General features: G+C 40.6%; 1 protein-coding gene across 1 annotated transcript in view; it reads right to left on the minus strand.

The window, feature by feature from the left end:
* Positions 1 to 24,722, minus strand: part of RASA3 (RAS p21 protein activator 3) — a 92,220-nt gene that overhangs the window by 30,801 nt on the left and 36,697 nt on the right. Inside the window, exons 5-6 of the mRNA XM_014306626.2 lie at positions 2,917 to 2,997; positions 148 to 220 (exon numbers count right to left, since the gene is read on the minus strand). Coding sequence (XP_014162101.1) covers positions 148 to 220; positions 2,917 to 2,997 — 154 coding nt within the window. The remainder of the gene's footprint in view (positions 1 to 147; positions 221 to 2,916; positions 2,998 to 24,722) is intronic.

Here is a 24,722-nt window from a genome sequence, read left to right on the forward strand (position 1 = left end):
AGTCTGAGCCTGGGTACTTCTTTCACCCACACCATGCTTTGAAACAGCCTTCAAAGATGACAGCTGGCACAACATGGAGCAGGATGCTGTGCCAACTATCCACAGTATAGTATTTCAGCTTATCACCCGCTCCTTTGAAATACCAACCTCAAAATAAAACACTTCATCAAAATGTGGATTGTTGGTCTTCTTTTTAACTTTAGTCTTTTTGGCTTCTGATCTGAATTCAGGAAACAAAAACAAAAAAAAAAGGTAAGAAACAACATTAGTAGAAGTGTGATCCTAGGAGAGAGCCATTGAAGGGGAAATAGCCAGCCACTTGATTTATCTGATAAAACTGGAATGCCATGTGGCTCCAGCACAGCAAGGCACAGACACTTGCACACACTGAAGAGAGAGATTCAATGCATTCCTAGTTCTCTAAAGTGGCAGTAATCACATTTTGTTATCCCGTTTTAAACACAACTCCTTGAACCCTTATTCTTTCACTTGGTTGACACAGTAGAATCTTTTATCTGTACAAACTGGCAAGAATAGGGCTCTGAGCAGCAACATTTGGAGGACAGTCTCAGTCTTGATGTGACTCAAAAATTCCTCATACCCTAAAAACACAGGAGACAAAGACTAGCATAGCTATTTCTGTGAGTCATATTTTATGATTCTGGTCTGAAAAATCAATCACTGCTTTTCAGTGACAATCAAAAAATCCAGAATGGTTTCTTCAGTAAGAATATTTTTATTGCTGTATGAGCATCCCTTTCCCTGCAGCACCAGCAGCACTTAGTTAATATAGTGGTGGATTATTATGACCAGTGCTGAGCAGAAGTCTCTATTTTTATTGTCCTGTAGGTGTAAGATGTGGCAGACCTCCTCCCAACCACTCAGCAGGCCTGACCCAGCTCTGCAGCGCCCATTCATCCCCCATGGGCTGTGCCACCCGCCTGTGCCTGCCTTTGAGAACACAGACATTGACTGCTGGGCTCAAGCCAGCCAATGCATTTCTCACAGGCCAGCCAACAGCTGTCTGATGGCTTCCAAATGCTATGAACCTATGCTTGATTTGTTCTCACTACCTACAAGAGAAAAGCTGTGTGCTGTCCTGTGTCACCAATCTTACCCTACAGCTCTGCAGGCACAGATAAAACAGATGCAGACGGAGAGGCACATCAGTCATGTGGAAAACTGACCTACTAATCATTTCATCCCAGAACCTATCGTTCATTTCTCATGCACCAAAGCTGCTTATATAGCTTGTAACTGCTTATATTCATTGGACAATTCTGTGTATTTCACAGAGGTCAAGGGAAGCTGGATCTAATTCCCAGTGCTGCTCCAGACTTCCCATGTGAGTTCAATGGGCCTGTCCACCAGTATACAATATTTTTCCATCTATAATGGAAGGCACAGAAAGAGTTTCTGTCAGGAAGTCTGATGACTCCAAGTACAAATCACATCATAAACAGCAGCATGTTTCTTGAAATTTTTATGCTTGTCATTGCATAATTGCAGCTGAATAAAGCAGCTTTCCTACTCTAAAATGAGAGGCACTGGAAAATCCAGAGAGGAGAATGATGTACAGATTAAGAATATCCCACTACTCCTAGGAGAAGCTGAGAGATAAGAGACACTAATCTCCTCCAGGACACAGCACAGATTGCCAACCCCATCTCATCAGTCACACTTGCCAATCAGCCTCTTTACTGATAAACCCATCTGGGAGGGGACTGGGAAGCAGGATGTAGAACGGGAGGTGATTAAGGCAGCACAATTATTGAGCAATTACAAAGCAGTGAATGGGAACAAGCTGCATGCTGCTTGCTGGAGATAGGAAGCAAGCCTTCTCCCCCCACCAAAACCCAGATAGGAATAGGATAAAGCTATGCTCCTTATTCTGAAGAAGTACATTATCAGTAGTCATACATTATTCAGACTGGGGGCATAGGGAAGCAGACAAAGGTAAATTCAGACATTCAAGAGTTAGTCAATCAGTCAACAGCCACCCAGCCAGTCATTTGAAACCAGTTACAGGCTTAAAATGAAGTGTACAAGTCAAATATACAAGTCCATTAATGGAGATAAGGCACAACACACCTAGACAAAGATGCAGAATACAGACAGGCTCAAATACTCCTCTGTGAGCAAGGTAAATATTTGTAAGAATGCTTCTTATTTATAGTATTTGCAACAAAATGTTCTAAAACATCATTAATAACCGATGCTACCAAATCTGATTCTTTGAGGTCACAGCAGAACTGTTTGGTTTCTAAAATGACACACACATAAAAGATGACTACATAAGCAGAAAAACCAGCGACATCCAACAGCACAGAAAATTTTCATAACAGATGGGAAAACTGAATCCCAAATTTAAACTGAAGAGCATCATGCAGCATCTCATCACTAAAACCTCATTCCAAATTTTATCCATGATATTATGTCTGCATATATCAAATTACAGGACTGAGCCATTGAGGGTTTTTGACATACATATTAATTTGTCACACCTTGAAAGTGAAGACACTCTTAAATATTCACATGCAAACGTGCATACTCGGCAAGATGTTGATGTATTCACATTTCTCTTCCACCCTGCCCAAAATTAGGCAATGAATTTGCTCAAAAACTGGCCTCCAACTGTGAGGTGAGAAGATGCATAAATTAAGACTAACCACAAATTATATACTCTGGGATATTCAAATTATTCAGATCTTTACATAAATCAAAACTGAAACAAGTCTCAAATCACTTACTCTAGCATAATTCAGTAGCTCATACACACACCCACCCCAACATTTAACATATTCTAGCAGTGTCTAAATACTCCCAGCTGTCCATAGGAGAAAGCAAATTTCTAATAGACAAAGGAAACAGAAACCACCCTTATAAAATGGAAGCCCTTGAATGTGCAATACTTGCCTGGAGGGTCCTGCTAAGGTAACAGTGGCATAGGGATCACATTGCCCGTTCACAATGGGTAGCCCTTGGCACTCCAAAACTCTAGAAAAGAAGAAAATGAAGACAAATAAATTAATTTAATGGAAAGAGGCTGGAGGGAAAATAAAAGTGAAGCGTGTTCATAGGTTTTTTTTTCACAACACTTTACACTAGGGAATTGAAATGTCACTAAGCAGAAACATTTAATTTATACTTGAACTTGACAACACATTCTGTTCTTAAATACTAACTTTAATAAGGGTCAAAAATACTGTTAAATTACTGCAAAGCCTTAACTCAAAGGATTTTTATTATGCAAGCACAGCAATTTAAGGTTCATGAAGTAGGAGTCTGCTGTCAAGATGGGAGCTGTCAGCACTTTAAAATTCTGTGACAATTTATTCACCAAAATACATAACCAGAATTTATTCTGTAAGAGAAATATAAGAAAAAACCCACACAGATCCCAGAAGCAGTTAAATAATTTCTCAAAATAACATTCATGAAGACCTCAGTGCTTTTGCAAAATTTGGCATGGGCTTATTTATTTATAAAGTTGTGTTAATTACAGACCAGGACATATGACACAGCCATCCTTCTCCATGTTCAGCAGCTCTGCACTCAAGTAGTAACAGAGACATTGGAGGGAAAAAATGGAACAAACTGGGGTTTGCTGCACATAATGGTGGGAAAGCTGCACTTTCGCACTCTCATTTCAACATCTCTTTGGGGAAGAAAAAAATAATAATAAGAAAAAACCCAACACAACTACCCCCAAAAACTTAAAAAAATGCTGCATGTTTCAGAAGTTAAAACCTACTGAGGAATGCAGCACCAGCTGGAAACAAAGACAGACAAGCCAGTTTCCAGAACTCCCCCTCCAGCAACAAGTTCTGCTTCCAACAGGTAACCTGCTGGGCTGATGTAATTGCACAATTTTAACTGCAAAGTTTCAGCGAAGACAAACCACAAAGCTCTCTGGGCAAGTGAGCAGTACCATCATTGCAATGTGAAGTATCATGCAAAATTCTGGGTGCTATGGCATCACATGCAAAGTAACAGCCATTTTACTGTTTTCAGTGATGGTAATGTCAATGCAAAAGAATGTAAGGATGAGTGATAGAAAATAAGTCAGTAACAGATAGTGCTCCACAATTTTATCCACAAGGCAAGTTATTTGGTTACATATAGTGTAGACTTTAAATACAGTTTAACTACAGACCTATTATTACTTACCCTGCATAAAGGGAGAAAGTAAGTAATATTCAGGAATAATTTTTGTACCAGAGAAGGGGCAATCTAGAGACAGATTCACACAGCACTACAAGAAGAAGAAGACTGAACATCACACTAAGGGGCACACAAAGGTAGCTGAAATTATACATTACATTCCTAGCTGAATTGTCCAACCCATGGCCCCTCAGAATGAAGGCTAGGTAGCTATCTTTGAATACAGACAGCCCCCAGTAATGCACCAACTCACAGGCTTCTCAATTGCACAGCCCTCACCTGGTCGACTCCTCATTGCTAATTCACTAACACTAGTACAAAATCATGTTCTGTTTTCTGGATATGCAAGTGGACTCATAGATCAAAACAACAGAGAGAGTTAGGAAAAGCCTGGATTGCACAGGCCATGTGCTGCTTTTATCTTTGGACTTCTATTATTTCATTACAAGTTCACCATCCACAGAGACAGAATCTAGAAGCCTCCAAAGCCACCTACTTTAAGCACATATCTGATACTACAGAGTGCTACAACACAAACAGTGAAATTCAAGCCACAAATTCCATCCCAGCACCAGCTGGAAACCCATGGTGTAAGCTTCAGAAACCTTCAGCATCAAGCAACACACAAAACACGTAATTTGGCTGCCTCAATGCAATGCATACTTAGTTTCTTCCACCATCCCTTGATGCTGCTCCACAGAGGCAGGAGGTACCCATGAAAAACATGTAAATTTGACAGCTCCATATCTCTCAGAGGCCTCATAAATAGACCAGATGCCTGTTTTCAAGCAATCAAATCCTACTCCAAATTTACCTAGCTTACCTTACAGAGAAAGTGTAGAATAAGGGTTTTTTTGCACATGTAGTAATACAAATACTCAAAACTGTACAGGAGATGCCACTTTTTAAATTTAAAAGGGGCAGATGTGAACAGAAAGAACATTATGGGGAACTTTACACTGTAGCATTCTGACAGAGTATCTGTCAATGCAGGAGGAAAAACCAGTAAGTACCAGCAGAAAGTTTTCACGGAGAGGCAGGCGCAGCTTGATTTTCTTACAAGTAAAGGACAGACCACTTTCCTTCCAGTGGTCTTTGCACTAGCAGGACCACAGAACCACATTCACAGCAGAAACACTTGGCCAGTGAGCCACAGCAGGACTACTGGTAATTCTTTTAGGATGGCAGATGTGGCTTGAACACATTCCTATTTCACAGAACAATTGTACACCAAGTGTCAGTGTCAAACCGAACTCCTGTGCTCCAGTGCTTCCTTAAAGCAGTCTGGAAGCTCCTTAAAATGAAATAGTAACTCAATGGCTTTATAGCAGTCAGCCAATTTTCTGCTGCTGATGAATGGATTCCAAGTGAGCTCTCATCCATAAGAGAAGAACTATGTGAAATTTAAACAGTCAGAGCATGTGGCCAGAGACACTATGGCTCCTGTTTTAGTACAAGCAGCTCTTTCCAGAGTGTGTAGAAAATAGAAAGTGATCCTAGAGAGAGCATAATCTACACTTGAGAACATAGAGAGTTTGCAAATCACTACACAAACAAAACAGAAAATAAAAAACATCACAGATGAACTTGAATCATGAAAAGTGTGAACCCATCCAAAAAAAAAATGTATATCCTAACTGTACACATGTACAATGACAGAATCTATTCTAATATTGCCACATAGAAGAATTGAAGGTTTTTCTTGTGGATAGCCCTGTGTTATCACATCCATCATCAGCAATGGTTAAAAAGGCAAGCAGTATATCACCAGCTGGTTGGGGAGAACACAGCAATGTACATCATTGGGCACCTATAATTTGAATTGTGTGTGCTCTCCAGAACACATGGAGAAGAACAACAGATGGCTTCTAACCACCCACAGCTCTGCCAGGGCTGTACTCTCCAGCTCAGAAAACAGAAGTTATCCATCCACAAACAGCTTACAAAATCATGAATGGTGTGAAGAACATTTCCTCACAAAATAAGAATTAAGGGGCACATAATGAAATTACCAGACAGAAGGTTTAAAAATAAACAAAAGGAAGTACTTTTTCTACACAATGAAATTGCAAAATTTATTGCCATGTGGTGTTGTAGAGGCTGAAAGAATATGTGGATTAAAATCAGCACTACAGAAACTCATGGAGTATAGGTTTTTAGGCAGCTATTAAAGCTTAATGGTCCAGAAGCCTCCTTCAGCTCAGGAAATCCCAAACTGGTGATCAGGAAGGGTGCAACACTGGAGCAATGACACCACTTGAAGTATCACTCACCAGAGAGCATCAGTACTAGGCTAGACTAGAGGGGCATTTTACACAGTTGGGTAGTTGTTCTGTTCTCTGGGGAAAAAGCAAAAACAAAAGGAAAAAAAGAAAAAAACAAAATACACAGATGTTCTTGTGCAGTCATGATGACTTAAGAGTAAGATGCTTCTTTGTGTGCTTCTGGAATTAGAAAAGCAAAAGCAACCTTGAAAGAAACAAAATGTGGGAAAACAGGAAGCAGACAGCAACAGACTGCATCACAAGCCTTTCAGGTAATTTAAAAACAGTTATTGTTTAAGAATGTTGAAGAAAGCAGTCAAAAGACTGAAGACAGGATTCTGAGGAAGGAAGGCTGTGTTTGGAGAGACTTTCATTCTGGTTCTTGTTTCTTATAAAGCATTATGAGGAGAAACAATAAAATTCAACAATGCACAGGTCTGTTTGACTCGAGTTAGAACACTCTCCTCACAGTATCTCCTACAGGATACTGTAATGTTAGGGCTGCTTTTGTTACAGCCATTTTCTTCAGTCATGGGAAAGTTGCTAAATAAATTAATATCCTCTCTCCCAGCCTGGTACCAAAACACTGGCTTTACTTGGCAAGCAAGGAAAGAGCTAGAACAAAATGTCAGCTTCTCAGAGACAATAAAATGGAATCTCAATTATGCCACAGGGCCATCACGTTATTTAGATTGACAGTTCATACCTGGATTAGATGAAAAAGAAAAAAAATGTGTAAAAAAGGTATGATCTTGGGAAAGAGGGGCATAGTGGGAAGCAGTGAACAAAGCCAGTAAAAATAAAATGCCCCTGCTCTATTCACCTGCAGAATTAACTTACATGTACTAGAATAATGAAAAAAAGCCCTGACAATCAAGATTATTCAAGAATTACAAGTCAACCCATCAGACCCCAGAGAAAAAAAATGTCTGGTGGCTGCCAGAATCTTGTCTACCCAACTGGTGATTTCTCACCATTAGCTGTCTGGAGTCCAGCTGGGGCAGAATGAGCCTGGCTGGGCAGAGCTAAGGTTAGTGCTGGGTCATAGGAGAAAACTCTCAATGCAGCTGCCTCACTGTATTTTGCTTGTGGTTTGTAAAATTAATAGGTTTCAAGAAACAAGGCAGTTCAGTTTTCAGTGTGGTTCATGACCAAACCTTCAGAAGAGTAAATAAGCTATGGAAAATTCCCAGTGGGTAAGAGAAAACCTCAAAACCAAAACATACCATAAGCATGCCCTTGTGTCTACAGAAGCTGAGAGGGTGGCAGGAGCAGAAGGTCTTGAAAAAAATAAAGAGATTTTTCAACAAAGACTAAGTAGCTCATACCTGACACTACAGGCATTTCCTCTGCCTCTGGGTTGCCGACCCGGCACTGCTGGCTGTAATCTCTGACACAGGCCCTACACAAACATACTCAAAATCAGCCTTAACACAGGTGAGCAACATCAGAATGATCTAAGCCCACAGGCATTCCATGCTCCTGCCCGGGAACTCCAAAAATTGTTTAGAAATTACAGGCTTTGTGATTAGTTCAAGATGCACATGTGTCATCAGCCTCCTTGTGTGTCAGAATGGACAACCAAGGCAAAAACAGACCAAAAAAAGAAACCAGAAGGGACACTGCTGCTCTTAAAACTCACATGGGTATTTACTGTATTCCAGAATAAATCACTTCCAGTCTACCAACTCAGGCACAGCTGTTTCCCCACTTTCAGCTTAGAGTAGGGACCAGCACACCATTCTCCTTCTCAAAACGGACTGTTTTCTCACTGTGATTTCTCAAGAGAAAATAAATGCATCATTTTTTTCAAAAAAATTGCTTTCTATCACTGTACCATATATTTTAATTGCTTGGCTTCTGAGATCAATATAGATACTCAGCAAGTTTGATCATCTATCTTATCATTCCTCTATTTCCAGCCTTCACTTGTTCTACCTCTCTTTCATTTTGTTATCTTGAGACTTCATTCCACCTCATATAAAACACTTTTTTGGCCATACTCAGGTTCTGCTCTGCATCATTTTAAAGACAAAAGACTTCCTCCTTGCTTGCTCTAAGTGATCTAATGATTACTTGAACACTCAGTACTTTGTGAGGTAAGCCTGACCAGACAAATACCAACTTAAAAGCAAACTTGTGGTAGATTTGTCAGAACTATCATCAAAACAATGCATCTTTAGCTTATGCTAAGTACTTGTTGGGTAAAGTACATTTGCCAGAGCTGGGTATATGACTTAGCTTCTTAAGTCTCTCTAGATCTCCCAACTCTCTTTTTTTTCCTTCCCAATTTTTCTTTTCTACTCACTAGAGTAATTTTGTAACATATGTGCTATCCTGAGTACTTTGTCTTGCAGAGGTACCAGAATACCTCTAAATACTCCCTTCCTTGTGACTGGGCTTCTCATGGAGCATAAAATAAGGCTATTACTCTAACTTAATAATAAAGCAGGGCAGTCTTTTTGCCTAATCTAACAGCAAAGAGGTGGTGTTCCTTCCTTGCAATGTTCAAATCATTCCTGAATACTCTTTTCTTTTGGTGTAGCTTTGCACCACAAGCTGAGCTCCCTTCTCATTCCCAGTGGTTTAGGAGGAACTTTGCTGTAATGCTGCATGATGAACTTTCATGTGCACCTTGGCCAACCTCACATCTGGGTGGGCACATGGCAGCTGTTCTCAGACCAGTGAACTGACACCTTCCACTGCAAGCAGGAATTATTGCCAGGCCTCCTTCTTATTCCCTTTATTACAGCCTTAATAAACCAGTTATATTCACATGTTTCAGAGGGGCTTTGTCTGAATGTAATTCAGACAAAGTACATTCACCACTAATAAGCAGAAAGGTGCCAAGTCTAGCTCAGAAATTCCCTGAATCAGAAATTTTCAGAGGCCAGGAGAGTGTGTCACTGTATGACTGCTCTCATCCTCTCATCATTCTTCATGTGCTAGACAGACTCAGAGTCAGCATCCTGGGCTGAGTCTGTCCAAATGCTCCATCTGTTTGTGCACCTTCAGACAAGCCTTGCACTTCCCCTTCGCTTCCACAAAGTAATCTACTGGATGTCCACTGAGGATTTAACATACACACACAACCCTTTGTTGTCAAGAAGCTGACAAAGTGGCCAGTTTCTTCTGGAGTAAGACAAAAATTCTTACAGTTTACTTCATTCTGGTTTTTAATTCCACTGCCTTTATCATCAAAAATACTACAATTATTATGTCCCAACCCCCTCAAAATTTCTTACCAGTTCACACTATGACTTTAACTTGTCCATGTCCCCAGGGAATAAGGAGGCTAGGAATATGGAATACACATATTCAATCAAGTCCTTGTCCTCTGGATGATCATCTGAGGCCAAAGGATCATGCCCACTCCCAGTAAGTGAACTCCAGTAAAAGATTATTTCAAAAGTCCCTATTCCTTGACTTTTGTAAGAGATCTATTTGTACCAAAACAAGATTTCCTACTATTCTTCTCACCTGAATGCTGTTTTGTACTGGGAACAGACCAGTTTCCTCTTGACAGCAGTTCCCACATCCTGGGAATTGCCTGCAATGATGTGCCCTGGTTCACCTTCAAGTTGTGGCCCACACAGACAGAAAATGTTACAGCACTGTGTAGTGTCTGGTGACCACTGACCATGCCACCATAGTAGAATGAACCAGGGAGAAGAAAGGATGGAACAATGTCCAAGTAGATAAAGCCATACTGAACAAAATACATCAGTACTTGCTTTATCATAATGATCTTAAGACATTTTCCCACTACATTATTTCATCTCTCCATGAAAATTGAAATGAGAGTTTTTATCCAGTCCTCATCCACACTGCTGGTCTCCAGTCCAGCCGCCCACCCTTCTCACTGCCCCTCCAGGAAAACTATTCTCCTTGAGGAACTCCAGCAGTACCCTATCTTGTCTGGATAATACCCTCCCTCCTTTTGAGTTTATTTCGGTGAACAAACAAGTTCTGTCTTATAAAGCAAAAATAAACACTTGCCATCTCCTTAACATTTGAGAGGATTAACAGTTACTGGAGCTATTTTCGCCTTCATGTGGCAACTCATTCTGCCACAAAGGTCTGTGGCACTAAATGAAACCCTGCCCCATTCAAACAAAGAGCACTTCACCTGGCCCAGCAGTTTACTCAATGTGTATTCCCCTAGAATAAAGACTTTTACAGTATTTGAAGCATTGACTCTGAAACATTTATATACAAAATATATTTATACACTCGAAACTACTCCCATTTTGATCAACCTGAAGGACATCAGAGGAATAGGCTGTGCCAGCAACTATTTTGGTTTTTCCCCTTTAGAAATACTCCCCAAAGTCTCTATGACAAAAGCACAATAGAAACCTTGAAACTGAGATTACAGCTGCAACCCTATGTAAGCACTACTTTTTCTTCCCCATTTCCAGTTCAGTTGAAAATCATCATAGTCCAACAAATTTAAACATGTTCTTAAACCCGTGTTACCCTGAACAGATTCCTTCTCAAGCTGAACTACAACTATTTTTGCAGCTTCATGCAGCATGCAGAGTAGCTTTTGGTCTTAAGTGGAAAGCTCTGTATGCACAAAATTTCTGTCACACACATACACACAAAACTCTTGCTAACACAAGACTGGCAACGGTGACTTCATTGTGAGAGAGCAAAGGAAAAGGAATTAACTGCTAGTGTCTTAGTTCAAGCAAAAATTTCTTTCCCAGGCATTTTACTAAAGATATTTTATAGCAAAACAGGGACAAATATTCATACAAAGCCAACAAATAAGATATAGAAAACAAGTGAAAGCTAATGAGCACAGCCCCTATTTCCTCATTCTACCAAATCCTATTACAGATATTACAATAAAACTACATCCAATGCAAAAACCCGTACTTCATTAAATGGAAGGAAGAAATACTGGCAACACATATGCATCCATAAAACCAGCATTACTTCAAATAAACTGCAAACTTCTCATGTCATTAAACATCTACATTTCTTAGAAGTTTAAAAACAGACTTTTTTCCTGCTATTAATATGGGAACTGCCCTCCATACTACAGCTCAAACCATCCCATTTGCTTTCCAATACCCATTCTAGAAAGACCTTTAAAAGCACCAATTTACAGAGTACCATCTGTACTCTGTACTAAAGAGAGCAGACTAAAAAGTGGGTGACAGCCATCCTGTTCTCACAGGACAAGGAGTTAATCCATTAGTAGTTAAAGCCAGTTTATGAGCCAATTACACGAGAGCTGCAAGCTTCCTAAAGCCTCTTCAGAAAACTCTTCAGTTATGTCAATATTAAAAAATGGTTAAATTATCCTCTACAACAGTGCCCTGAGGCTTTAAGCAGAGACACGAGCTCACAGAAATTTTGCTCTACACTGATTTAGTGACTATTCCTGGCAATGACATCATCATTTCCTTCTGCCTTGGTCTCAGACTGGCAACCCCAGCTATTAACAGGGAACAAGAACTTAACAACAGGACAGAAAAGAGACAGGCTAAGCAAGCAGAAGTTATTTCTAGTACATGCTGATATTCAGAGAAGACAAAAGATGCAAGTACCAGTTAAAGCAAAGCAAATAGTATATAAAAATTGTAATGGAATTAGCAAAACAAAAGAGGAGGTACAATCAGGAAAGGATAAATGTGCTTAATGATGGTACTATATTGATTCTTGCAGGGGCAAGTGAAGAAATTTGAATTTCATGTAGTATGGCAGGAAGCCAAGGAATGGGTCAACATATCGAGGCAGTTGCAGAAGCACTCATGTTAATGCAGCATGGTGAGAAATGCAAAAGGAGTGAAGCACAAAACAGCAACAATTACAATACACAGCAAATGACTACAGCCCAGCCAGCAGCTTTAGCTGAGCTGCCTGTGGCCATCCTAAATGGAAGCAATGAGATCCTGACTGTACAGGCTGATAAGAAAAGAAAGAGGACCAAAAGGCACCATGGGAGTGAGAGGCAGAAAGGCTGTTAAGGCTAAATAATGAAGTCAGATCATGGCACGAAAATCTCCCATGTCATTTTTATTTGCTTAGAAAGGTATACTTGTCTCTGTGCTCTGTATGGGAAATACAGGTTTTAGAGAAAGAAAACTGCAGTGATTTCTGACTTAACCTGCTCCCAGGAAGGAGCTGTGGGCACACAGCACAATCTCTCCTTTCAGGCAGCACTTGCATGTCACTGTGTACATACATGAGCACGTAAGCTAACAAAACCAGCTGCAGGAACAAGTCCTGACTTCTCCCCTCCACCAGCCAGCAGAGGCCAGAAGCATCTATAACTATTAGATGTTTGATACCCCTATGACAAGAAGGAAGACAAAATGAAGAAGCTATTATAATAAGGAATAACTTACAATCAGGAAGCTATTATAATCAGGAATAACTGACACTCATCCCTAAGAGAGTGTGATACATGCCAGAGTAAAGTTGAAGAAATCACCTAAAAGCTCTTGAGCCTACTGGCAGGAGTCTGATTATGAAGTAAAAGGTAAGGAAAAAGCTAAAAGCAGAAGCTTTAAAGAATTTATGACAGAGAGAAGGAAATAAGGCACCCTGGTGGGGAGTGGGTAGGTGTGGGGCATGAGAGTGGGGGTATTCAACTCTGAGAAACAAGAGATAAACAGAAGCAGCTCATCCTAAGGCTTTCCTACCTAGCTAGTGAGCAAGAGTTTCCTCTCAAGTGCTGAGTATGGTCATGTCAAACAGATATCCCAGGCTGGCCACAGACAGTGGTATTTTAAATAAAAATTTAGACATGGTGGTGAGTGACCTGAACTGACAAATACCTGGAACAACTGGAAGAACAGGAAGCACAGCCGACTGGAAAACAGCATCTAAATCACATGCCATGACACATTTGAACCACAGGGCCCAACAACTCAGAACTCCTGGACCAAGAGAATGCATCAGTTGAGAAGCATCTTTTGAGTGATGGGGCATGAACACAGGAAGGGAACACAAGGGAATGAAATGGTTTAATGAAAGCTGTAGCACCAACAGAACGTAAACCCAGCCAGCTCCTTCTCATCCCTACCCAATCCAAGTATAATGATTTCTCTACTAAATAAATTCTTGAATACTCTTCCATATAGATTTTCACATCATATATTTAATTAGATGTAGTAACAACGTTTAATTAAGTATAGTAAGAAATACACCTTTCTAAATGAAAGCAACACAAAAATAGGTTGTAATTTACAAAGAAAAGAAGTAATTACCTGTGGAACTAGAAAGCAATCAAAGGTGCCTCCAAACACTTCACAGAGGCTACAATCTTCTGTAATGAGAATGCCTTGGCACACCAGAGGTAGGCAGAACCTTTAACGCTTTAAAAAATCAACTTGAAACAACTCAGAAAAACTCTTGATTCTGTTTACGTGAATCATCAGACAATTTGGAATCTTGATTAACAACAGCTATTATTAAAGGGCAGTGATCTTTGCTACATTTTGCAATACTTTCATTATGGAATTCAAATTAAGTTGATTCATTAGCCCTGCTGAGACCCAATGGCAGTTATGTTGCCAACTAAGTTCCAAAGTAACGCTGATACACTGAATTTGTTTTGATAAGAGGACTGGGCTAAAGTTATACAAATTGTGTCACAGTGAACATAAAAATGCTCTCCAACTAGAATTCACAAAACAAGATTAATAACTTGATTCTGTCAGGATTTACATATCTAAAAATATGTCAATGTATCTCATTGTAATTATGGACAACGCAGTAATCAAACACAGAAGGCAAAAAAAAAAAAGCACACAGTATTTAATATGGAAATCAAGGCATTATATCCTCAAAACCTGCCCTTTATTTTAAAAAAAGAAACCCAACTCAAACCAGAAGCATTCCATTTAAACCAGATACACCAAGTCTGTGGAAAGTCTTCTTTAGTAAATCAAATTGCAACGTACAGATCAGGCTTGTTAACTTTCATTTGCTTACATCTTTTACACTGATGCAGATAGAGATATTCATAGAATAGTTTGGGTTGGGGAGTCCTAAAAGATCATAAAGTTCCAACTTCCCTGCAATGGGCAAGGATGCCCTTCACTAAAGCAAGCTGCTCAAAGCCCCATCAAAGAAGCACAAGCATCATAAGGATCAAAACGTACATTTTGTAATACACTTTCCTATGAAATTAATTGAAAAACCCTTACCAATGTCCCTGACTTGGCAAAAGAAGAGATTAAACGGGATTCATAAACCATTTATTTCAAAAACAGCTGTCACAGCATGGTGACTTGCCTAATTTGAATAATTCCTCTGGTCCTACAAGGAGATGTGCAGTAGTGTTCTGTGCCTGAGGATCAAACTGTGAATGTAATACAGAAATTCCATGAAGGACGTTTTGTGGCCATTCTGTAGCAACAACAAAGCAAGTAGGTCCTGCAGACAAAATCTTCCATTAGTAGTGAAACCTCCTTAATAAAGCATCATCCTCTGCAATGCTACAACTGTAAAGCACCAGGCTCTTAAGACTCTCCTCAAGTTTGAAGATGTTAGGAAAACACCTATGGAGCAAAACCCAGAAGATGCCTGGAGAGGAAGCCACATACTTCTAATGGAAGACAAAATCCCTTTGACCCGTTTGACAGGAAAAAGCACCAGCTGTGATTACCTGTACAACAAAAGCACATCTGAATGGTAAACCTGGTAGCCCCTACCAGGAACAAAGCATTACACAAATTGTAAACAATTGCCCCTGGCACACTGTTCCATTTGACTTCCTAGTCTGAAAGGTTGTTCATGTCATAGGTTTAGCTAAAACTTATGATATCTCATCCAAAGAAGAATGTGCTTCACCAAGTGGTGGTTATACCATTGCTTGTACAGCACAAAGGCCTCTAGAGATGAAAAGCAATGTAAGGTGCTCTTCAATAAAGTTTTTTGTGGCTTATCACTTCATCTTATGGAAAAACAAAATGCAAATTAGGGCATAGGCATGTTGGTATAACCAGCTATAATTAGAAGCCCACATCAGCTTTTAAATTCCAGTTATTGCAGAAAGAGTCGATACTGGTGTTATGTTTATCCTCATAGTTTGGGATGAAAAGGGATCTTTGAGATCACATTCTGACCTCTTTCGAGACAGTGATGAAAGCTCACACCTAGTAAATTTGTGCAACAAGTTCATGATGATTACTTCATCTTGAGAGCACATTTCTGAAGAGCAATCGAGGCTTAACTCAAAGGAATCATAACTATTAAAATATCCTCAACATTTTCCACATGAAATTGTTTCATTTTGTCATGATCATGAATTGTCATGATCATGACAAAAAACAAACTCCCCACCCCCAATGGTTTTACTACTTGTTTCCCACTAGTCTCTTGAGCTTCTAACATTGGTTAGCACTTAGTAGGAATAAGTAACCATACATTCAGAAGGACTCTCTTCTAAATAATGTGCATACTGAGATTTCACAGAATCAGCTAGGTTGAAAAAGACCTCTGAGATCATCAAGTCCAACTTATCACCTAACACCACCTTGTCAATTAAACCATTGCACTCAGTGCCACATCCAGTCTTTTCCTAAATACCTCCAGGGATGGTGACTCCACCACCTCCCTGGGAAACCTTTTCCAATGCCCAATCACCCTTCCTGTAAAGAATTTCTTCCTAATATCCAGCTTAGTCCTCCCCTGGCACAGCTCAAGACTACACCCTCTTGTCCTGTCACTTGTTGTCTGGGAGGAGAGGCCGACCCCCACCTGGCTGCAGCCTCTTTTCAGGTGGTTGTAAGGAGTGAGAAGGTCCCCTCTGAGCCTCCTCCTCTCCAGGCTGAATAACCCCAGCTCCCTCGGCCGCTCCTCACAGGACATGCTCTCCAGACCCTTCATCAGCTTCACTGCCATCCTCTGGACACACTCCAGCACCTCAAGGTCTTTCCTAAGCTGAGGAACCCAGAACTGGACACAGCACTGAAGGTGTGGCCTATATCATTGGATTCAGCCCATGAATCCAGCCTGTCCAGGTCCCTCTGCAGAGCCCTCCTACCCTCCAGCAGATCAACACTCCTCCCCAGCTTGGTGTCATTGAAGTTTTTCTTGCATAAATCCAGCAGTCCCTCACTGTAAGACATATTTACCAGCTCCTCTACTTTTCCTGTAGCTGTTCCATGAACACTTCTGAGTTTAACAGCATGCTTTTTATAAAGAGAGAAAATGTTTTCTGTCTATATTTGTCAATCAATCTCCGCTGACGATTTTTTTAAATCAGTTGGCATTTTCCACAGAATTTGAATAAGTGGTAGAGATTTCAAAAGATACTCCAGTTATACTAATTTTATTAAACTCAACGACTATGCAGAGAAGAAAGCACCCCTGGATGTCCCTAGGGAGGAAAGGGCTGCATACAGCAGCTCTCAGCACTGACTGAAAAGCACATAAATAGAGTCTGCTGTCACACTGTGCCACCTTTTACAAACATGATGCTTGGGCTGGTGGGGCATAAAACTGGATAAATCAGCAGAGACTGTCAAACAACTAAAGGAGTAAAAACCATACACAGCAAGTACATCTGCAGCTGGATACAGTCTAGCTGAATTGTTGCCTCTGTTTGAAGCTTGTATGAAATTATTACAAAACCATCAGCTTGAAAGCAATACAACAGTAAAATAAGTTAAAATTAATTGCAGGGACTACTGCCTCCAAAAGCACAGCATCCTGACAATTTCTATGCTCACTGCAATTTCTTTCAGAGTATTTCCCTTTTCTCTTAGTATTTATGAGAACAAAATTATTAGATAAACTAGCAACCTACCTGGTAGGACAGAAAGAAATGGGACAGTGAAAATGACAGGTCTCAAAGTGCTATAAAATTAACAATGTGTATTGAAAGATTTTTAATCTGACTCACAAGTGCTTTTTACATTACAAATATATAATTGGCAAAATAGATGAATTTTCCCACAATTGACTCTTACTGAAATTTCCAAAAAATGGCATCCAAGTCAAAGGCTGACACCAAGACAGACAAGCAGGGGGACATACAGTTGATACCAGGTGATTTTAGCACTGTGGATTCTGGAAAGTACTCAGTTATAGCACATAACTAGTTGCATTCTCAGTACAATAATGTACCCAGAAGCACAAACATGATTCCAGATGGAGTAGGACAAGAGATACTTTCTCATTATTGCCACATCCACTGTATGACTTTTTGCAATAACTTCCTCTCAACAAGTTGTTCTGTGAACAATGAAGTTAATGACAAGTGTTTCCTAGGTATTGCGTACCATGTCTCTACTTTCCTTATATCTGAAAAAAACAAAGAAGCCCAACAAAAAAGAAATCGTCCAACCTCAACACTTGGGGCCCTGCAACTTCCTCTTTACCCTCCAGCTTCCCCTGTTTCTATACTACCTTGATGTCTGTCCCTAGCTCCATTCTGCTACCTAAATATCATGTTGGCAAGTGCTGCTCTTGGAGCAACAGATAAAAAATTTGCAGAGACAACTGTAATATTTGCGCCTCATCACATTGCTCCTTTAGAAACTCCTCCATTGGTTTTGGATGGTGCCTGCCACAGAAGCTGTAGAAATCCCAAGAGTCACTCAGAATAAAACAGGGCGCAAGCTCACCCTTGTATTATGCTAAATACCTTGTACTCCAAAGGGAAGAACCTTTTGATACAGGTTGTGTTGCAAGACAGCTAGCTGGTTTTTCCTGAGGCCCTACCTCAAATGTAATTGAACTCTTCCAGCTGGTCATCATTAAAGGACATCAGTGAAGTAAAAACTGCAGACATTTGGGGCACTGACAGCCTACTGAATGTGCTAACAATTCACAGTTCTCAAAATCCATGCACGTTTTACAAACATAGGCACTACAGGAATGCTCTCTAATGCCCCTAAAGCACCCTGTGACCTCGAGCACATTTAGAAATAAAATCATTTACCATAAGGATTTATGCTTGAATAATTTGCCTCCATTTATAATCCCAGTCTGTGCACACTCTGTGTAAAACAGGAAATACTGTCACGTTATTTACACAGCAGCATTTACTGCTAAAACAGAATGGCTTAAGACTTACATTTGAGTCTTTAATTACAAACTGAGTTTTAGACCTATTCCAGAGAGTTATGTGATGACTATCCAATCTCAAAATGGTGAGCACTTTAAAACATGTTCTGCTGGAGAAGAGTCTAATTGAAGTTGCTGTTGATTGGGATTACAGATAAAATGACACTTGTATGTGATTTGCATAAAGAATTTAATGAATAGAGGAGAAGCACTGAAGAAACACTGAATACAAAAACAAAGAAGCGTGAAACAAACTTCATTTAGTGGGAAACAGCAGCAGCAGAAGACATTTCTGTATATCAGAGGTTTAATGGAGAACAGTTGAAACTTGATTTAGGCTACAAAATAGTCAACAGAGGCTATGGTGGGGATGGAGAAGCACAGCAGAGACTGTGTAAATGTACTGTTATAAGAGCTGGGAGGACAAAAGAAAAAATTAATGCACTATGTTAAAGCCTTATAAAGACAGATAGCTCTTCTTCCCCCCTGCACTCCCAAAACCCACAGCACTGCAGCACTTCATGAAAAAAGTACCAGACACTTTGTGATTTAACCTCTGAGCATTTTCCCCCAATCAGTTTGTTATGAAATCAACACCAGATAAAAAGCATCATCAAGATGCAATCCTGCAGGAAAAGGTGCAGCTTGATGCAGGGTTTGCCCTCCAGAGAAAGGAGACTGTAACACATTTAATGGATGCATGAGTTTATTCAAAATGAAGCCATGAAACTACTTCATGCCTTCATTAGCATTCCTTCCCAGGAGTAAAGAGAAGCTGAAATTTTTCAAAATACTTTGAGTTCACCTGATCGATGCATACATACATGGCCTTCTTGTATTTAGCAATATTTTTTCCCTTAATTGATGCAGGTCATATTTTAGGCAGGAAAATAAGCTTCATTTGACTCTGAGGTGAGTTCAAAGCTGGCTGCATGTCTCTGCAGTGGAATGGAAACTTTTCTAAAGCAACACATATGTATGTTCTCTAAACTGGAAGCAGCAAACCCAAGAGGGCTGGGTGGCTCATGGACCCATTAGGGATGTAGGCACAGCACCAAGAGCTGTAACATGACAGGAAAAGCAGCCACTGCCAGCTCTGGCCTCCAACAGGAGCTGCAGCCCTGCACCATATCAACACAACCATCAAGAGCCTGAGACTGAGCACTCTGGCTCACAAAGCAACAAAACATTGCCTCCATGAAGAAACAACCCTAGGTTCCTGCTGGCACTTTGGGAGAACACCAGCTCCAATTTGGAAAGGAAAATACTTCTTGCAATCACAGGAGGAAACAGCAGACCTGCATCAGACAAAACCATGTTTTCCTCTTATGCTTTAGATTAGGATCCACAAGCCCTTCCAAGCAGACTTGATATATGTAACTTTGCCCTTCATGAGTTGTGATCAACAAAACAAAAAGGCTGAGCTCTGAAATTTTCAAAATGAAGCATCATTTACCTTAACCTTAGAAACATCATATTGCATAAGAGACTTTTAAACAGTTACATAAAGTCAATATGCTTTAGGGCAGCGATTGTCAACCAGTGAGCAGCAATGCTCATGGACAAGGAAGTTCAGATCTATAAAGTGAGCCATCAGAGAGGAAGGTCAGATGCTGCTCACTGCATGCTCTGTGCTCTACTCCCATGGCAGGGAAGGCAAGGGAACCACCACCAAGTCTCAGGACTCCCACACCTAGGCAGAGACCTTAACCACACCTGACAAATGAAACCTTCTTCCTTACCTCCCTCTTCCTCTTCAGAAGGCTTTTAAAGCCCACAGATCAGTCACTGCTCTTTTAAGAATCCCTGAAGCGGTGATCTTGGGGATGTCATACCTACTTATTGTCTCCTCTCCTGCCTGCTCATGTAAACTGCCCATTCAGCTTTGTTCCACATGGTCGGAATACATCTTGTGGAGCCCTCAAGAGAGCTGCACAGCATTTAATTTATAAATTAATGCAGAGCAGCCACATCTTCCATACCAGAGCTACAAAAGCTCCGCTTTCCAAATAAAATTTCACCATTGATAATGTATTTGCAGACTTATGAATTGCTTACTGGAGAATTGTGTTACTACATGTGAAAGACAGCAGTGGCCTCTGAAGCACATATGTTGTTATTTAGCTATATAGATTTACTGGGTGGGAGAATAAAAGAAGCAGAGGGGAGGAGGGGTGAGCTCTCCAAAGCAGATGTTTCCAAGCTTTTTTAAAACTAAGAGACAAGACATAAGACAACACTTGAAGGACCAGCTGGGGACACCGAATAAATACAGACATTTAAATGTGACTAATTACATACACATGCTGGAATTCTTAGAGGATGATCAGGGAGCCAGGCTCCCAGCTCACTCTGACTTTCAACAGGAGTTCAGCAGCCTGCTCCTTCGGGCATGCTGCAAGATGTCATCTTGCTAAATACAGAACACTGCCTCTAAATGTTGCCTCTAGTAGCTTAACCACAGCAAGCCTGTAGATTGCTACAAAGCTATCTACAGGAGCCCATCTCTTTATTAAACAAATACAAATGCATGTATCTGCTGTTCCTTGCCTGTGTGGCTCTGACAGATGAGACAAAGTTGTCTGGACAGCCCAGAGGCCGTAAAGCCTTTGGGGAAGAACCTTTCTGTGCTAAACACAAATACATAGCCCAAAACCTGCTCTAGCAATGGTGGGGAAAGGTTTACAAAAAGTCTAGGGATCCTTTCCGAGTACTTTGGTTGTAAAGCAGGAAAAGTTTCTGTACCTGGGAAGTGGTGGCCTACATAAAAAATTTAGGGAAAAGTACATACCATTGATTTTCAGATGTATTCATGTAATATGGCTAGACACACACTGTTCATGACTTAGTTCAAACACCTCCACCCAGCACGGCTGCAGAAAGAGAATCTTTCCCTGCTCATTTTCCTTCTTCTGTATTACAGAAAAAGAAAACTGCAGTTCCTAGGACACATAGGATTAAGGCCTGTTTCAGCTTAAAAAGCATGAGGGGAAAAAAAAAAATACAACAGTGCTCAAGCAGCTGCCAGAAGCTGTGTGTCAGCACAAAGGGGTGTGTACGGACACAAGCAGCCAGAAGCATGGGAAAGTCTTGACCACTTCCTTCCTGGCCTATCTTAAAAATCTTCATAAAATTACAGATGGATTTCTGGCAGGTGACAAACAGGAGAGAGCCTTCATCTTACAGCCAGTGGAAGATGAGGCCACAAGCAGTGGCTGACTGTGCAGAGGGCCAGGAAGGCTGTGGCTGTAAAAAGTATGGAGGAACACAGTGCAAGACCTTTTGTGAGTGAAAGACAAAAAGGAGAGAAGACAGACCTACTGAGTAAGACTTTCTTTTTCCCAGCACTCAAGGTGACTCACTACACAGCACAACATTGTTTAGTACAAATGCAGCTACAGGAAGGTACCAAACCACGAAGTCCATGCACATTGTTTTTTATCTGACATACTTGGGCAAGGGTCTGTGGTCAGCAGGCTGTACCTCTGCTCTCCCTGTACAGTGTGAACGTACACATCAAGAGCCTGCATCCCAAGTCCTGTAACTGGGATACAGGAGACTGATGGGGGTCAGTCACAAGGACCACCAGGTTTTGCACCAGGTCCCACAGGGGGTGCCCACAGGTAGCAAACCTTTCCCAGAAGGAGCATCCCAAGTGAGAGCTGTGGTTCTTACAGAGTGTGACAGATGAAGTTGCTGGGGGACACAAACAGTGTGAGTGTAGTGCCTACATCTGTACTGTCAATGCAACTTTTAAAACTACTAATGCTTCTCCTTTTAATCTCTTTTGCAGGGATTCAGTTCAGGAGACTGTGCTGTAGCAGCTGGCTGAGACCACAGCCTGTGATGAAGCACAACAGCTTAGTGGTTTAAGACTAAATGAAAGTACTGAATGCTTCTCAAGGAGAAGCTATTAGGTAACCGGTTTTGAACTGAATTTTTTGCTTCCTCTGCAGGGGCTAAGGAAGCACACTTGCCTTTTGCATTTTTTAATAATCTACTACTTAATGTTCAAGAGCTCAGCACTTAAATATTTTAATTTGCCCTTCCATTCAGATGAATTTTTCCATCCATTCATCCAGCTGACTGTCCACAGCATGCTCCACCGGACTGCAGGCTGGCTCAGCCCCAGCTGCTTTCCAGGCTTTCTGGAATGCAGAGGTGGCAGCAATGTGAACAGGCTCAGAGGGCACACTGATTAAGACCTATGGGTAAGCTCATATCTTCTAGAGAGGTAAAAAAGTTTTCTAATTGGGCCAAGTCTTCATTTAGCCTACATACGTGGTCTTTGAAAACAAGCACTACTCTGGGGCTTAAAAAAGCAAGTGTCTCTAAGGTATTTTTAAACAGCTGCCCACTGGATGCAGCAGTTTTTGTTCTCCCTGCAAACCTGAACTGTTCAACCGGTTATATGCATGAGGGAATTTGCAGGGTAGTGTTCATCTCTGCAGCTAAATGCTTCATTTAAAACAAACTATATTTTTTTTAAACAAAGTCAAGGAATTTCACAAGACAAGCACTAGATTCACCAGAACAAGTCAGTTTTTTAGATGAAGTGATTCTAGATTCTTGCTCATATTTTTACAGTCTTGTCTTATTTGCTCACTGTAACATCCACGAGATATTCATAAGAAAATCAGTTATTTTCACAACACTCAATTGGAACCTGCACTTCCCTAGAACACCTATCTCTGCTTTGCACTCCTGACCTACCTCTAACAAAGGTTCTGCCTCTCCTGCCTTTGCTGCTCTCCTCACTGGCAAATTCCAGCTACAAAGACATTTAGCTGAGCATTGCTTAATTACCACACTCTTTTCTTACAGGCTGAAGAGCTAGAACCAAGATGTCTGTGAACAAACCTGCAAGAGATTTCAGATCACATGGAAAAATGTTAAGAGCTGCAGTATGCTATAGACCTTCCTGAAGCAAGCAGTGTGGCATGAAGAAAATGCTGGACTACATTCTTTTTTTTCCCCATGATGTAAACACTCCTCTTCATCATTCTCTTCTTCCTTCTCACAACTAAGACAGATGGCCATGAAATCCTGCATCAACAGAACTACATACTCTAGAAACATTCTTCTTTCCCAATTTTCTTATTTGAATTGCTAAGCTCTACTGCCACCACTCAAATAACAAATAAATGTGGAAACTAGACAAAGCCAGAGTGTCCAGGTCAGATATCAAAGAGAAGGTGGCAAAGGGAAAAGACAGTTTCAGCACACAAATGCTTGCTTGAGCTCTGACTCGCAAATTTTGTTTCTAAGACACCTGGGCTCATTATGATTCAATGGCTAAAACCTCATGATTTTTCTACACATTGCAGCTAATACACTGAACAACACCTAGCAAATCATGGTTACAGAATGCTTCACAAACCAATCTAAGTTTTTTTTTATCTGCATTGTAGAAAGTTAATGAAATAGTCTTCATATCAAGAATATATAAGCAAAAATTTGAATAAGTATTTAAAACCTGTCTGGCCAAATGAATAGAAAGCTAGGAAATTACACTGTTAATGTAGTCATTGCCTTACTGTTATTCATGAAGCAAGAAGCTGCATGTATTACATATTAAGAAGGACCTTTTCAGACACCTATTTCCAGCATTTCAGGAAGTTCACTGAAAAATCCATTGGTACTATAATTTTACAGGGCCCCACTTAACCAAAGACAAAGCCTTTAAAAGACAGCTGGCTGTGGTATGACACACTCTCTCAGAATAAAACAAACACAGGCAAACACTTCTGAAGGTCCTTCAGCACATGTCCTAACTATTCAAAACAGATGGGAGCAGAAGGGCATTTCAGTTAATCTATGTTTGCAGAGTCACGGACATCACAGGATTTCAACCCACAATTAGGGTTCAAAGGATGAGGACAGAAGGCTCTGTGGCTGTATCACATCTAAGGAGTGCAGTACACACTTTCAGAAAGGCCAAAGGAAAAAAAAACCCTCAATGTGGTAACCAGGACAACTGTGCTCCTTTCCCTGTCTAAACACACTACCTCCAGGCATGCTTCAAGGAGAGTCCAAGCTCAGTGATAAACCCACTGTCCTGTATGTCCCACACACATTCACCCTCTCTCTGACAAAGAAATTGCCTTTTCCCACCATCTACTTCCCCTTGTCCTGCAAAGCCTTAGGACCAATAGCAATACAAGCAACACTTAAACAAAAGATGCCAGCCTAGGACTTGATAGATACAGATTTGAGCTCTGATTTCTCAGCATGTGTGTGACCATCATCACCTGGTCA

Source organism: Geospiza fortis, unplaced genomic scaffold (assembly GCF_000277835.1).
Source record: "Geospiza fortis unplaced genomic scaffold, GeoFor_1.0 scaffold192, whole genome shotgun sequence".
NCBI lineage: Eukaryota > Metazoa > Chordata > Aves > Passeriformes > Thraupidae > Geospiza > Geospiza fortis.